This window comes from Phoxinus phoxinus (genome assembly GCF_949152265.1).
Source record: "Phoxinus phoxinus genome assembly, chromosome: 11".
NCBI lineage: Eukaryota > Metazoa > Chordata > Actinopteri > Cypriniformes > Leuciscidae > Phoxinus > Phoxinus phoxinus.
Genome location: NC_136886.1, coordinates 19,449,927 through 19,466,955, shown reverse-complemented (window position 1 = coordinate 19,466,955; position 17,029 = coordinate 19,449,927). Strand labels below are relative to the sequence as shown.

Genomic DNA, 17,029 nt, shown 5'->3' with positions numbered 1-17,029 from the left:
ACAGGTTTGAAACAAACTAATCCTTTAACTTCTACCAAAGTCTTTCTGGTAAGATATATATACTTTTACTCAAGTGTGGCTTTCAAGTACTTTATCCAGTGCTTACCATCAAATAAGTCTCGGTTGATTAGCTTGTTGCGTGCATGCGGTTATTAATTGAAATGCAGTCTGGAGTTAAGGCTGGAATACACTACACAACTTTTGCCCAGATTTCTGCTCTGGTTTACTGAACACATCTGAACACGTGGATGTTACATGTCGAAAGTCGGAGCTAGTAGGCAATGCAAATTATCAGAGTTTACAGATTCTGCACAAAAAAAATCACATTGTGTATGATGGGGACAGGTTTTTTTGTTTCAGACTTAAATTTTAGGACACGTATTTTTTTAATTTGTCATTTGTTTTCTAGTAACGAAGCACACATTTTTGTGTGAGTGTTTGAAACTACTTGAAAGTATTGTAGTGTGTGATACTCAGTTGTTTATTGTATGATGACAGTACGAAAACAATCTTTGCTTGCCAAGATAATATGACTGTATAACAGGGGTGTCTCATCCAGCAGGGCTTATCCAGATATATTCTTATTATGGGGAACCATCCAGCTAAGTTCTGCAACAATAATCCCATTAAGTTCAGCAAGGAATCTTGGGGTCATTTTTGATGACCAGCTGACCTTCAAAGACCACATTGCTACAACAGCATAATCATGCAGGTTTGCAATGTACAACATCAGGAAGATCAGGGCCTTCACTCCCTTAACTGCAGCCCGTAAAAAAATAAAATAAATTAATTAATTCTATTTCACTATCAATTTCACTATTCCTTTGCTCTTGCTATTTCTTAATCCCTCCTATTCTATCTTGTACAATCCTGAGCGATGATTGAGACTTTGTATTACTAGCAATTCTCATGTTTATTGCCTCTTTAAGATGAACCGCTTGTTGTATTCCTAAGTTGTAAGTCAAGAGACAGTCTTTTATTTTTCCAAAGTGAAGCTCTTACGGCTTCTCCAGCGCAGAAGCTTGAGGAAATTAAGACTTGCATTGAACACCTTGTCGTGTTCAAACACCATCTTGTAGAAGGTTTCAATGGGAAGGTCACCGTTTGGATCTGCATATTTCAGGGTGGTCATGGGTGTGTACAGAGTGTTAGTCTGATGGCGAAATGGTGGGTTCTCCATGGTAATCATTTTGAATGTGTGCTGGTTAGAGAGGAAATGACATACAGTATGGACTATTAGTAATTCAGAGAGAAAACAAAACATCTATTGGAATGGTAGATTGCTGCATTAAATGTTTTGGAAGTGTTGTCCAGGTACCTCTGCAACAACCTCTGGTGTTTGTCCAAGACTCTCAAATATCTGGCTGTAATTCTTCAAGTAGATGTTTTGGAACATATCTGCAGTCACTTTATCGGCTTTGGAGAGATCTATCTTCAAGCCTTCCTCATACACCTTACGCTCAAACTCTGTGACGACAGGTCCTGGTTCAATCAGGCTGATACTGCACAAGATGCAAATAAAATAGACATACAATGACAACTTAAATGTGACGGCCAAGGCATTCAATGGTTTCAAAACACATCAGAAGTTTCTAGATTACTGAATATTATCATGAACTCTAGAACTGAGCTCTCTTAAACTTGGACATTTTAAAAAGATCCAGTCACACAAAACTGCCATAAAAACTGAGGTAATGTGTAACTACTGAGCATTAGTAGAACAGAAGTGTCAGAGTTTTGTCAATGTTTGTTCACACAAACATGCAGAACACCAGGTACACTACTATAGGTGCACTGTTCCCCAATGACAATTTTATAATAATTATTTTATTGCAGCCCAAACTTGTGGCCAGCTTTCAAAAAAGTACATGTTTAAAATTTTATGAGATTTTGGAGATCTGAATGAATTAGGGGAACAGTAAGTTGATAATAGTTGTCAATAAATGTACTCCTCGGTAGTTGGGGGGATTATGGCCATTCAGGGCTTGGACCTACAAATGATCACTTACTTTAAATTGAATCTCAGAGCTTGAACTGCCAGACTCTCACAGAACCCTTCAACAGCAAACTTGGAAGCAGCATAAATGTCATTAAACAAAATACCTGTGTACATGAACACGACAGTGATTAGAGATGGCAAAATCCTGTTGAATCCTCTCAGATCTTCTTTAAGTCATTGTTCTTAATCCTTTAAGTATCCAAAGTTTGTTCTCTCACATACTGGTGTAAAGAGCTCAGACGCAAATATAAGGCTCACCCTGAATCCCCATGACACTGCTGATGACCACTATGTGCCCACTTTTTCTCTTCTTCATATCAGGCAAAACCTCCTTCATGAGTCGCACAAGCCCAAAGAAGTTGGTGTCCATGACAGTTTTCATCTCGTCAATGGTCTGGCACTCAATGGGGCCAATTATTCCCATTCCAGCATTACTAACTGAAACGCAGAGAACAGAGGGGTGGGAACAACAATACTGATTCAGGTTAAATTAAACAAATCATTAGGTTTTCATAAGCCTTGAATATTAGCTTTTTTTCAGTTTGATCTTATCTAAAATTTCAAAAGCACTTTGATTGCGTATGTTCCTTACTGTAAATCAGAACACCCTAATGCAAATTTGTAATCAGCTAATTGTGTAAATATACGGTTAAGAGGTTTCTCTGTTGTTCAAACATCAGAATGGCAAAGAAATCTGATCTAAGTGATGTAAATCTCATCTTGTAAACTGCTGGGATCTTCATGCACAGTTCAAAAGTAATCCTGTAAGCAGCAATTGAGTGGGTGAAAATACCTTGTGAAAGATGTCAGAGCTGCTGAATGGCGAGACAGATTAAAGGTGACGGAAATGTCAGAGTAGCAACGTTGAATGCAAAATGTTGACCCTTGAAGTAGGTGGGCTGCTCAGCAGAAGCCCAAATTGGCTTCTCTTGTCGGAACAGTAAAACTGAAGTTGATTCCACAAACATGAAGTTCAATGTTCTCTAATGGCCAAATTTACAGCAAATGCATGATGTTATAAAGTCAACATGAACCAGAATCTCTAAGGAATGTCCTCAGATTCTTAAATCCATGCCTCAAAGAATCCACGCTGTTTTATGCTATATGCTGGTTCCAGATTAGCTCTTTTAATTTCCATACCTGCAGCGACCATGTATAGCATTACGATTATGTCCATGTCCTCCTTACGGAGCCGCACACATGATATGCACGGGGGAAAAAATCTATATTGTGGCCACAAATTAAGAATTAATTCCCACAACTTATTAATTAGTGGCTATGTTTTAATTTAGTTAAATTGTGACCATAATTTAACTAAAATGAGGGAACAAATTAGTACAACTTGGCCACAATTTATCTAAGGATACGTTTACACAACAGCAATAACCTGAAAACGTAAAAGTTTGTCCTTTGTGTTTTTCCCGTACACACGACAATGTTGTCAATACGATCCTGTTCACACGGATCCACGAAAATTACAAAAAAACGCTGCATTATGCATGCCAGGCCAGTAGTTATACATGACATCACCATTTTCACAAATTCACGTTTTTGTAGTTTACACGGATACGTTAACAGGGTCGTTTTCAAAAACGTGCATTTTCAGGCCCCCAATATGCCGTCGTCATGTAAATGAATGGCCAATAACGTGTCGTGTAAACTGCCCCTAAAACAAAAGAACACATTATAATTTGTGGGAACTAATTCTTAATTCATGGCCACAATGTCTTGTTTTTTCCACTAAATGTCATGTGCAGGACTCCTTATGCTGTCTGTTATCCTTCTAGTATTAGTATTTATTAGTACTTCCTAATATCAGTAGAGCTACCAAATACAATGGCCGCTAAGTGAATACTATAGTGTTTACATAAATATCTGATAAACGTACTGTAGCATTTTATTATTGAGAAAATACTGTTTAGAGCACTGAAACAAAGGAAAATAACAAATAAGCATTTGTGTTTTTACGTAAGAAGTACATCTTCAGTAATAAAATCTTACTGAGAATGTCGACTCTACGCATGGGCAGGCTGTTGACACAGTCTTTGATAGAGTTCTCGTCACACACGTCCAGCTGCTTGATCTCCATTGTGCGTCCCAAAGTACGACCCGCTGCCTCCACCAATGCTTCTCCTTTAGCCAGGTTCCTCATGGTGGCATACACTGCCAAAGTCAAAACATTTAGCTTAACTTCCATTTAAACTATAGTCTGCTAACATTTGCACTGACCAGTCAACGTGATTTCAGGTAACAGATGGGGAACAGTCATCTTTCACTTACTAATAGATTAAAGCTTAGCTACTTACTTTAAGAAAATCTTCAAGCCAAGTCAATTTATTGAGGACAATCCACAAGTTACACATAAAGAAATATTATGAGAAACTTTTTTTTTTTTTACTGCAATTTCTCAGCATATCAAGCAAACAGAGCACAGTTGTTGTAACCTTGTGAATATAAGTTCAAACTGGCATAATCTGTGTGCACTTTCACATTAGAAAGATAAAATGCCTGCTTGATCTCCAATATATGTCCCAAAGTACGACATGCTTCCTCCTCAAAAAGTTTCCCCTTTTTAAGTTTCTCTCTGTGGCATACACTTCCAAGGCTCAAACATATAGCCTACAGTACATTACACTACAGTATTTCATTTGAACTAAAACAAGGGTAACAGTTTTGGGACATGCTAGTGTGTTAATTTGCTGAGAAAATCGGGCAAACATCCAAGGTGATCAGTGAGAAGAGTTGTAACTGTTGTTTCACCACTAAACATAATTAAGATTTATAAATAATTAATTCACAAAAATACTGAACTGATGCATACATTACAATGATTTAGTATAACATGTGGCAGTATATTTCACTTAAATGTAGACCTACTATCTAATTTGGCACTCTAAGAACTGTCCCAGGGCAGTGTTACAGTTGTACCTGCACGGGGTAACAAAAGCACTCCTGGTTTTTAACCATTAATAGTGGAAAATATATATTATCTATTTAGGTTTTTTGACATTTCTTTTTTGATAATGTGTAAAAAAGGTTACACAAATATGTAAAAAAATGCATGTTTGTTTTGAACAGTATTTGTGCAATACAAAAGCATATTCACAACTGTTCTTGATCTACACCACTATTATACTACTATAACCTACATTCACAATATTTGTATGTATTTTATATGCTGGTCTTACCCATAAACCTCTTCTTCTCATCTCTGGCAATACGAACAGCAAGTGCCAATCCAATGCCAGAAGAACAACCAGTGATCAGAACAACCTTTTGATTCATGGCTGCAACAAAAATGCGGCTTTCTCTGACAATGCGGCGAGACAAAGAACAGAAAGTAAAAGACCGCTAAGAATAACTGGAAACGAGATAAAGAGACAGAATGATTGGGAGCTTGAGAGATGAGCTAAAACTTACTCTTGCTAATCCACTGCATAAAGACTCAGCAGAATGACCCACGTGTCACTCCGGTCTAGACATGTGGTGGACAATACGTAACAATACGACTGCCGAGACACAAGTTATATGCACCGCTGTGGTCTAAAATAAATATCTGATAAAACACAGTAGCCTATCACTGTGCTTTTGTAAAACATAAAATCATATATACACACATTCTACTGCTGCTCAAATGTTTAGAGGCAGGAAGATTTCTTTTGACGTTTTTAAAAGAATCCTTATGCTTACTAAGGCTGTATTTATTTGATCGAAAATACTGTAAAAACAGGTTTACTATTTTGATATATTTTAAAAAGTAAATTATTCCTGTGATTCTCAAGTAACGTATGATTATTATCACATTTGAAAACGGTTGTGCTGCATAATATTTTTGTGGAAACCGTGCTAAAAAAAATCCAAGATCCTTTAATAAATAGAAAGTTTAAATAAAATAACATTTATTTAAAATAGAAACTTTATGTAACAATGTAAAAGTTTTTACTGTCACTTTTGGTCAATTTAATTCATCCTTGCTAAATAAAGTATTAATTTATTTTTTCTTTCATTCTATAATGTTCAGTTTGCTTTAATTTTCATGGTCGTTTGGTTTGAACCTTTTTGTTCCTGTGTTTTTCTTTTTTGTTTCCCTGGCTTCTATAATTTTCTCATTTACTGTATTGTCATAATGACTTATTGTTTGATTGATTTGATTCACCTGTTCCTTGTTTAGAGTTTTGTCCATTCATGTTTATTCTTAGTAACACTGTTTCCTGTGTTTCCATTGTTTCCATGTTTTCTAGAATTTTCTCATTTGTTGCCATAGTAACTTTGAATTTATTCACCTGTTCCTTTTAGCCCTTTAGTTTCTCTGTGTATTTAGTGCTTTTTGCATGTTTATTGTTTTAGTTTATTTTTTAATAAAGTGACTGCTGCGTTTAGATCCTGCCTTAACTACTCTTCCTTGCTGTAACCAACTGTGACATTAGAACAAATCCAAACTTTTGAACAGTAGTGTGTAATTGACCTTTCAAACAATGCCAACATTAACAAACACATAACTCAATAGTATTTTGAAGGTTTTTTTTTTTATTATATACTGGGAATCAGAATAATTGCAGAGGTACATTCAAATATTTTTAGCAACTACAATATATTCTCAGATTATATTTCAGTCTGCATATTTGTGAGGCATTATCCATACACTTGTACAGTTTTAATAATCCAAATTCACTAAGTCTGTTGAATTGTTTGTTGAAAATAAGGCAAGGCAAGGCCTTGATAAATATCAGCAAGATTTGTATCTTGCTGATACAAATCTACAATTTCCTTTTTCATTCCTTTTAATAGTCATTTAAAAAAATCATAATGACCGTGTGGTTGAAAACATCACTGGAATACAGAATTATATAAAAAAAGATGTATAAAAGAGTTTAAATGTCTAACAAGGCAAAGTCAAGGCACAGAAACAACAAGGCAAAAAGTCATTAATAGTAGCAAAATACGGTACATTGAAGTTTATCATGCAGTATTTTAGCAAATTGTGTTCCTTCCGTATCCCTTCCAGGCCACCACAGCATGAAACACACAAGGTGAGTATTCTGGAAGCTATGCAAAAGTGTATAATGATTTATGTGTTTTAGAAACGAGCACGGATGCGATCCATTGGGTCTGTGTCCCACATCTTCGAGTCCCAAGCCTGGAACCAGCCAGTGAAGGTTGGGGGCTCAAAGCCTTGCTTTATAGTGATGATTGGGGTGCCACGGCGACCAGAGGGGTCGGAGTCCACATATTCTTTTGCTGATGGCAAAGAAACATTTTATGACATTTAACAATCAGGAATTACATTCAGTGCCAATGCTAAACCAAACTTAATCCTCCATTTTTGGTTCACATGGACTGTTCCAGTTGAGATTTAGTTTTTTGGTGCCTAACGATATTATTGTAATTTTCATAGGTATGAAGGGAATATTAAGTTGGTTAGTGCTTCAGCATCTTGACTTACATATTTGATCTGATCCAGTTCGCTCCACCTCGTTGGCATCATTACCAATCCAAAGAAAGATCTAAGGGAAGAAGATAAAAAAAAAATAAAGCTTATATTTATTTTAAAGTTCAGCAATATACCTTAATCACATTAGATGCCATATTAAATTTAACACGGATGAAAATGAGGCTGTGAGAGATAGACTTAGTATCACATCCACTGTATAATAATTTTCCACTGTATGTATATATAATTTTCACAACTTTTTGGGAAATTTGTTTTGTCAGTTTAACAATCTGTATGTTGGTATTCAGCATTAAAATCCACTGAACGCACTGTACTTCAATCCCTCACAGCCTCGATTTCCTTCCTGTCAAAAATGGAATATGGCACTACCCTGATTAAGTTCTATAAATGAACTTCATCCTGTACTCTTTTCCGGTTTAACGCCCACTTTTCAAGAACCAGTCAAACGATTATGGATAAAATCTATTCTCATCTTGCTTTTTTTTTCTAGTTGGATATCCTGTTTCACTCGGAAGTTTGTCAGATTACAGAAGAATGTGAAAGTATTTCAAATGCTAACCTGATCCCAGGTATCCAGAAGCATGACATCATCAGTGGCCAAATCAGACTGGGTGAACTCTCCAGGAACTTCTTCAGCCTGAAATGGAAAAGGAGAGGTATAGTAAAGTTTATGCAATCATTTAACAAAGAAATCTGAATTAGTTGCAAATTCTATGTTAACTCACAATTAGACGCCCAGTCTTGTTGGAGCAGCCAAACAGACGAGGAGGTTTAACACTCTTCTGCAGACTTTTGGAGGTCTGATACTCCTTCTTTCCACCCAAAGCAGACCAAAACGCAGCTGAGAGGAGCAAAGAGACCGATAAAGCAGACCAATCAGTTCAAAGTAACAGGAAACGTGATTAGGTTAGGAATGCCTTTTAACTGTATAAATCACAGTTTCCGAACATTTAAAAAAGGAGACACCCACCCGGCTCTTTGCCCTCGGATATTTCCGTAACACTGCCTCCAAGGAAGCTGCAGATGTATTTTGCAGCAGCCATTTCTTCCTCTGAAGCGGCAACTCCTTTCCACAGAAACAAGCCGTCAGGAAACTTCAGCACAAACACATCATTAGTGTTCAGTTTAGATGCAGAAGGTTCCACCTGGGTGAGCAGAGAGAGGAAGATTATTGCCTGATGGTCATTCCTGACTGTGTCCATATTTGTGTTCGCTGCAATCACCGACCTCCACAGCGCGTGTTGCACGGGTGGAGCTCTGACGGATGTGGAAGAGGCGAGTGTTGCCAGCCCGAATCTGACCACCTTTACGGGAAGTCCCACCCAAGTGGATGATCATGGGTTTCCCCTTGAACAGACTCATCAAATGGGCCGGTTCCTGGCCCTGAGTGACACGTACCTGCAGGACGACATTACAGTGAATTGCCAGTGAGATGCATAATTTATCTGAAAAATATTTAAGATTACAATGCCACGGTAATCTGATCCTGAAGTGTTGATTGTAGCGATTAATGTACTGCCATTACATTACAATTTCTTGCAGTTTGACCAATATTATTAGTTAATTATTTTTAATGATTGCCTTTAAGTGAGCATTAGATTATGGCAAATTAATATACAATTATTATAAAAATGTAATATTTAATTTCAACCAATATGCACTGGTGTTCAAATGTTTGGGATCAGTAAGATTTTTATTAATTTTTTTAAAAGAAAAAATACTATTCAACAAGGACATATTAAATTGAACAAAAGTGACAGTAAAGACTTTTATTATGTTACAAAAGATTTATCTAAAATAAAGGTTGTTTCTTTGAACTTTGACCTCATCAAAGCATCCATGCTTGTTTCGATTAAATCTATCACAGTTTCCTCAAAAATATTAAGTACTATAAATGTTTTGAACAGTGATAATAAGAAATGTTTCCTGAGCATCAAATCACCAGATTAAAATAATTTCTGAAGGATCATATGACACTGAAGACTGGAGTAATGATAAAAGTTCCGCTTTGCCATCACAGGAACAAATTACATTTTAAAATATATTAAAATAGAAAACACAAATTATAAACTATTTAAATGATAATATTTCACAATATTACTGTTTTACTGTATGCTAGATCTATAGCATTGTTCAGCATAAGAGACTTATTTCATAAACATTTTAAAAATCCTAACGACCTCAGACTTTTGAAGGGAAGTGTATCGATCGATATCAATAAATTAAAGCAAATGATAACAATACGGTACAGATATATTGTGCATCCCTAGAAACAAACACATCTTGGAACCAAAGTGAAAAGCATCAGACTATTTTCGAATTATTTTGAATTTGAGAACTAGAACTAGAAAACTCTCATAATCAACAATGTATAAAAAAGAAGACAATTACTTGACCGATATATATATATAAAAGCATGGAATAATGACCAGACTCAAGAAATTAGGCCTGAGTTTGGTAGTACCTGAACAGGTGAACCGCCCATGGAATCATCCAGCTGGACAGTTATAAAAGCTGAGGCAGCCAGCTCGTCCTGTGTACACTTCAGTCCTTGCCTGATATGAAGATCAATCAATCTAATTAGAATATTAAATATTGACTTGATTGGGTAAATATTAGCTAATCGGGTGGTTAAGGAGTACTTTCCGGCATGTCATCCTGTGACTGTCTTGACTTACCAGGTGTAGATAATGTGTTGCTCTCTGCTTCCTTGGAGATAGGTGTAGAGAATCAGGTAACAGTCTCCTCCATAGAACTGCCCATAGCTAGAAGGGTCCACAGGAACTTTATTCCCACCCTCGACCCGCCACACCTGCCAAGGTCCAGAGCAGTGTTGTAGTTTACAATCAACAGCAATCTTGAATTTTAAGCAATTATAGTTCAGCCCATTCAAATGAGTCTTTAGAATAGAGCTTCGTTTGTTTATGAGTTCGTAGTTAACTTTAAATAAATGTTATAACAGCATTAGTAATTTAGGCTAACAGATTGATACTTAAGTTTTAAAACAGCTGTGTTATTTATCAATATTTATTTAGCAACTTGTTAGTTATTAAAAAATCAGGTTGTACATATGTGCAGTATAGGACAAATTACTTTTAAAGTCTAATATCCAAAGACTATACTATCTAAAAACGAATACTAAAGTCTATACTATCCAAAGATATTCACCTTTCCCGTTATTTGGCAAATTTTCAAATAATCAAATAATTTCAATAGAAATATGTGCTATGTGAATTTGCTGCGTTCACTACCAGAAAGCTGCTTGGTTTGAGAGTGGCTTCTGTGTGAGCTGTGCTTCACACATTGCTACACTATTGTAAATGAACAATGGACCTTTTTGCCCACAAAATTGATCTCATGTGACAGCAAAATTGAAAACATGATTCTAAAACCAATTAGCAATTCCTGAGGCAATTCCTGGCTCAAAAACACTGAAGGCCCGTTCACACCAAAGACGATAACTACAACGATAAAGATGTAGTTTTAAAAACTGTTCTAATTTTAAATAATATAGTCCAGACCACAATTACAACAGTAACGACACAAGAGAAACCAAATTGTTGGAAAACAATTTTTTTCCAGCTGATGAACAATAAAAACAGCCAATCAGCTCGTGCTTATAATAAACAACGTTATCGTGCGTTGGTGTAGAGGCTTAATAGTTATCGTCATTATTGGTGTGAACAGTCCTTAATTCTCCTCTGGGATAATCTATGGTGCTTGGGGGGATGAGCGTCAATATTTTTACCTGAATCTTGCCAGAGCCGTCATCCACCATACCGTGCTGGGAAGCCATTTGTTTGTTGGAGTGCAGACTGGAGGCGTCGAAGGGAACCTGCGGAACACGGGCAATGCGGCCAATGCTGTAGGCCTGGCCTGGACCTGTGGTTTGATCCTTATCCTTCCAGTTACTGAAGAACTGTTTGAACAGTGTGGTCTCACCTCCAGCTGGCATAACCTGGATCTGATCACAAAAAGTTAGATAGACTGGTTAAAATTTGGCTTCTATTTAATCAACTTCCATTAATAGGCTAGAGTCTGATACCTGTGTGTTTTGGGGGTAGTTCTTGTCTTTGACAAACTGCTCTGCGACCTTCATGGCTGCCTTACGTTCTTCAGTGTTTGCACTCGGTCCTGAAAGGTTAAAATAGATGAAACTGTGATAAAGTCATAATCAGCCATCTAAGGTAGCCTATATCTTTCACACGGCAGCTTTAATTAATATACAGTATATGTAATATAAGGATATCAAAATAAAATTTGACCGTACCTTTCCAAAGAAAGATCTTGCCATCCCCTCCATTGTCCAGGATGGAGCACTCGGCGGGATTGAGCATCTCCTGTTTGAAAGGGCTGCTCTGGGCCACCAGAGTTGTCTTTATAGAGCCTGCAGCATCAGATACCTAACCCAGACAAAACACACAAATGCATACATTTATAAAATGCCATGAATACTTAACAGTTAGAATAATACAGTGCTCATGGTAACTCTGATATGTGCATAATACATAAATGTACCATGTAGAGTGTGCCCTTTTTCTGATTGCTTCTGTCAGTCGTCTCATCGTCAGGACTTCCTGCTGGGATGTTGGGCTTGGGCCCAAGAGCCTAAAAATAAACAAATACAATAGGAGTTTCCTCAGTTTCCTCCATGGCAGAGGTCAACCCAGGACACACAAAAAAAGACCACAGTGCAGAACCTCAGGCAATAAGTCAAAATCAAAACCAGATGAACTGGCCTCCTTTGCTGACTGCAACACTAAATCCCCTATTTACTGTTAACTCATTTTTACTGACACAAACTTATTCCAACTTTCTTTTTGTTTCTGTACCTTACACACTAGAGCATGGTGCTGCTAGGCTAGCAATGTTAAGACCATGAGTTCAATTCCCAGACAATGCATGAACTTGAATATCCTGTAAACATGTCTGGCATGTGAATGTTTACAGATTCTTTCTGTTGTAATTTATCCAATGTCTCTGCTGTGTCTATGTCTCTTTTGTATTACTGAAGCCTGTTTCTGTAACTACAAAGATGGTCTATGATATTTGGAGAAAACTATCTGCTAGCATTCCCATTCATTTCAATGACAGTTGCTCAGAATATGTTTTATTTGTGTTCCATTAAATAAAGACTGAAGCATTTCACCACTGACCATGTTAATTATGTCTTGACTTCCTGCCACAGCATATCCTCATTCTTCTTGCACACTGCATGTTCAAACTTGCAACATAATGACATATAGTTTTTTATTTTGTAGAAGAAGACAAGACTTACACTAAGGACAGCCTCTGGCTCAGAACCGTCCTCAATCATTTGCAGACTGGCGCGCCCATTTCTCTCATTATCACGAATGCCAATTGCAACCTCGGAAGCTTTCAACCGCTCAAAGCGGTTGCACTCACTCCCACACCATTGGTAGATGTCCTAGGAAAAACGTAATATGATTTGTGAGGTTGGGAATTTGGGATTTCTCAAAAGGACAGCACTAAATAGATTTATTAATCACTTCACTCCATGTATTTCTGACCTTGCCAAGATCAATGATGAAGCAGTCTCCGTGATTGAAGCTGGCCCAAGACATGTTCACCTCAGTGGCACGAATGGCACGTCGTCCTTTAATGTGAAGCACACGCTTCACGTTCATGTCATTGGTCACCACATGCTGGAACCCAGAGGCCACACCACCTTGCTGTGTAGGGGGAAAAGACAATGTCCCATTGAACAAAATACACCAACATGTCTCGTGGCTGTTACATTACAATAAAAAAAAAAATTGCAGATGGCATTACAGCAAAAAGTTAAATCCATTTAATCTGAAAGGGAAAATGGCACATATGTAAAAGGGAGCAAAAAAGCAAAGCAATACTCTACGAAAGTCAATTCTTATTTCATAATATGCCAGATATTTGCAAGGGAATTTTTTTATAAAATTTTCACTATTTATTTGAATGTGGTTTGTGAGATCCTCCAACATAAACAAATGTATTATCTGTAAAAAAAACAAAAACATAATTCATACACTACTAGAGCCGTGGCCACCATCTACATTGGTGTTGATGAATCCACATTATTTTTTGGATTAGTGGTCCATCAATATAGGATTTTCTTACAAATTCTTGCATTTTTTCGTTGCTGTTACCCCTTTGCCTTAATTAACTTTCCGTCAAAGAGGCTTTATTATTTATTACTAAAATGTAATATACAGTATAGTGATGCTAGCATATTAAACTAGATTCCTCTGGCAGCATATTTTCGACAAAAACACCATAATACATTTCCAATGAGAAAAAGGTTGCGTTTAATTGGAGGAGCGCTGAATTTAAAATGAAGCATGTTGCCAAAATGACCCCATTTTGTCAGATTTATCAGCAAAAAAAATATTTTTTTCAATCAGCTATCTGTAAGGGTTATTACCTTGTACTTAATTCCAGTTTTAAAGTAGCCAAGGAAGGTGACAGACTCATTGTTCTGAACCTCACGGTACTGGACTGGTGCTCCACCCAGATGATCGTCCAGCTGCATAGCAAAGATGGCGGCAGCTCCACCTTCATCCTGAGAGCACTCCTCACCTGTAGTTTAAACAGACACAAACAAATAACCAAACTAAAAACAGTGTCAAGGTGTGTTGCTGTATCTGCTTACATTCCTGACAAGAAAAAAACTAAAATGTGCCACGTCCTTGAAAGGGAACAGGTTTTTTTTTTGTTGTTGACATATCAGAAGTTTGGCAAAGGTTTAAATTATTAAATGTGGTAACTTCTACTCACCCAACCACATATGGACACTGTAAGACGGAGCAGGAGTGGTGTTAAGGACAACATAGGCGTCTCCAGTGTAGAAGTTTCCTTGGAGCTGTTTGGGGACCGGTTTCAGGTCCATCTTCTCTATTCTCCAAATCTGCAGGCCAGCCGCTTTACCTGCACTCTGGAACTCCTTGTGGAAAACCATGATTCCTGGAAAATACAGGCACACGAATGTTGGGGCTGAACTGTGACTATGACTGGACTATTCAAATCCAAACAATTCTAAGACCTAATGGTCTGAAGTTGATAACTACTGGGAGGGTGATCAAACAAATGCACAGTGGATCTTATTAAAGAAAAAAATGAAATATCAAGAGTCCTTATTATTTACTCATCAGACCAAGGTCATCATTCATCTAATATAAGAAAATGACTGTAAACATCCATTTCATTCAAAATATGTATTTTATATAAATATAAGACAAATGTGTGCATGCACACTGAGAGTAATGCTCCCTGCATCAGGTGCATTTATTCTTAGAGGACAACGTGAGAATGTGTATATCATCAGTTGCATGAAAAAAAAGATGTGATCAGTTGCAGGCTGGATTTACTCAGTTGAAGTACAAGTTGTGTGCAGCCCAGCAGGGTGAGGCAGCCAACAAGTGAGTCATGCAGCATTATTACAGCTGTGGGCAATGGACAGACATGCGTGCCTTTGACTTTACCAGGAAACGTTTGATGCAAAACATACATTTTGCATGGGCTTTAGATCTGCCAGTTTCAGATTCATGTTGTCAAAGGAAACAGTGTGATTTATCCTTAAACTATAGAGGTGACATTAACAAAGCCACATAGTGCGAATATAAACCCTGCAGTTATAAGTTCATTGCACTTTTTCAACCACTTTGAATCTAATTAGATAAAGTCAAAACTCTTAAAACTCATACAAATTTGACTGTTTTATAAAACATAATTCATTGGTGACTTTTTCGTTTACCCAATTAATATTTTTATTTATTGTGGTTCTAATACCATGTAGCCAAGATTATTCATTTATTTGAATAATTTGATTCACATGAGTTGTATGCCTAACTTTTTAATGGAAAGTAGGCTATGGTTACCACCATAGACTGTAAAAAAAGGTGACCACATATTGTAAGGGTGTGTCTGAATGGACACGCCCACATATTAAAGTAGGCTACTAGCCTGGATTTTGAATAAACAAATCAATGAAATAAGAACTATTATACTTTTTTGTTTATTAAATAAGAACCATTAAAAGTCTACATCCAAATTTAGCAAAAGAAAAAAAGTTATTTATCTAGCTTGAAGTTTTTATTATTTAGCCTATTCTGGAAAAGATCCGCGCATTATCACATATGTCTGCAAAATAGCTACAAAGGAATGGTGGAAACTATATATTTATTGTAAATATAGATAAAGAGTGACCATCGGTCTGAAAGCGGTCTGCAGAACTCCACGTCCGCATTTATAATGAAACTGTTATTTCACTTTCCGTCATGCAGCGGGGATCTGCGTAGTAGGCAATAAAATGCGAACAAAGAAATAAAATTCTCTACCGTGAAACAACCCATAAAGACTCCAGAAAGTTTGAGATATATATAAAGATAACCCAGATAAATGCATAGTTTATTCTGAACTCAGCTGTCTTTCGGAGACTCTAAAGTAGGCTAACATAAGAGACTAAAAGTGATGGTTTAGTTCTCTTACCTTCCTGGTCAAGAAAATGCACAGAAGGCGATAAAGAACAGATCTGGTTTGAGAAGCTGCTCCTGGTTTAGTCCAGATTCAGTTTCACAAGTTTCAATGGATGCAAGCCGACTTTAAATGATCTGCCGTATTTTTCGGGGAGAGGCAGATGCGAGTTCTCAGCCAATGACTCTCTCTGTTTCTCTTCCCCTTAGGCTAAACTCTAAATCCACATTATGCAACTTTATGGCACGAAGTCATCTCACTCCCCCCAAACCAAATCACACCATAAACCAGCATTACGCCTTATTCTTTCTTCTAATAGGCCTATAGACACAGAAAAGTGCCACATTAATTACGCATATCATATGCATTATAAAAACGATATGGTGGTGGGTGCAGCAGGCAGTTCAAAAACGTCAATATAGCCTACTTGATGCATTTAGATTTTAGGTTTAAATTGATGTGGATGTTAAAGGGGATATATTTGTAAATTGTGTATATTTTTATCTATGACTGGTATATTTTATTATTAATAATAATACATATAAAATATTTAGCAAAATGCAGTTTGAAGAAATGTGGTCAGATGTTCCATATAGGCTACTTGAAATGGCTTATCAGCATAACATAAGCATAGATAAAGTTCAAGGGTTTTTTGTGTGCATTCCATGTCAATGTCAAATGCATTATTCATAATGTTGACAATTCAAAATAAATGCAATGTACTGTAATTATTTTAAATGTGTGATTCATGTCATCCGGTTTAAAGTATACAGAATTGTAAATGTCTCAAATGCTTTGTAAAAGCACATGTCAAACATTTCAGTGCATGCAAAGGACAAAGAAAGGTGTTCACCTCTTCAATTTTACTTTTATTTATTGACATAGTGTTCATTGTAAAGTATCATTCAACATTATTTTTGCAGTTGGTAGTTAAAGGGAAGGATTGTTCCCACATTGAAGGTTAAGCTCACTACACATATTTCCAGTGAGGTGGCATTCTCTCATCAGTGAAAGTGAGACCACACCTTTCATGTAATTATAGCTCCAGTCAGGTCTACTTGTTTGTGCTTCGTGCACCTTAAATTCACAGTACAGCTAACAATTCCCTCTTC

The 17,029-nt window shown here is 36.8% G+C and overlaps 2 protein-coding genes across 3 annotated transcripts; both read right to left on the bottom strand.

Moving 5' to 3' along the window:
* Positions 1-203: 203 nt before the first annotated feature.
* Positions 204-5,454, bottom strand: LOC307007359 (retinol dehydrogenase 8). 2 transcript variants are annotated; one of them, XM_079629305.1, is made up of 7 exons: positions 5,420-5,454; positions 5,188-5,309; positions 4,001-4,162; positions 2,258-2,437; positions 2,010-2,103; positions 1,319-1,502; positions 204-1,201 (listed from the first exon to the last, which is right to left on the bottom strand). In XM_079629305.1, the coding sequence occupies exons 2-7, from the start codon at positions 5,282-5,284 to the stop codon at positions 977-979; spliced, it is 942 nt and encodes a 313-aa protein (XP_079485431.1). In that variant the 5' UTR covers positions 5,285-5,309; positions 5,420-5,454; the 3' UTR covers positions 204-976. The 2 variants fall into 2 exon arrangements, with proteins under 2 accessions (XP_079485431.1, XP_079485430.1); XM_079629304.1 differs by having other exon boundaries at positions 5,188-5,286; positions 5,420-5,440.
* Positions 5,455-6,427: 973 nt separating this feature from the next.
* On the bottom strand, positions 6,428-16,129 carry scinla (scinderin like a). Its single transcript, XM_079629303.1, has 17 exons — positions 15,933-16,129; positions 14,223-14,408; positions 13,870-14,024; positions 12,983-13,144; positions 12,730-12,879; positions 11,970-12,059; positions 11,722-11,854; positions 11,497-11,585; positions 11,200-11,415; positions 10,130-10,263; positions 9,916-10,006; positions 8,679-8,849; positions 8,422-8,596; positions 8,177-8,292; positions 8,011-8,088; positions 7,443-7,503; positions 6,428-7,237 (listed from the first exon to the last, which is right to left on the bottom strand). Exons 2-17 carry the CDS (start codon positions 14,401-14,403, stop codon positions 7,077-7,079), a joined length of 2,163 nt encoding a protein of 720 aa, XP_079485429.1. The 5' UTR covers positions 14,404-14,408; positions 15,933-16,129; the 3' UTR covers positions 6,428-7,076.
* Positions 16,130-17,029: the final 900 nt, after the last annotated feature.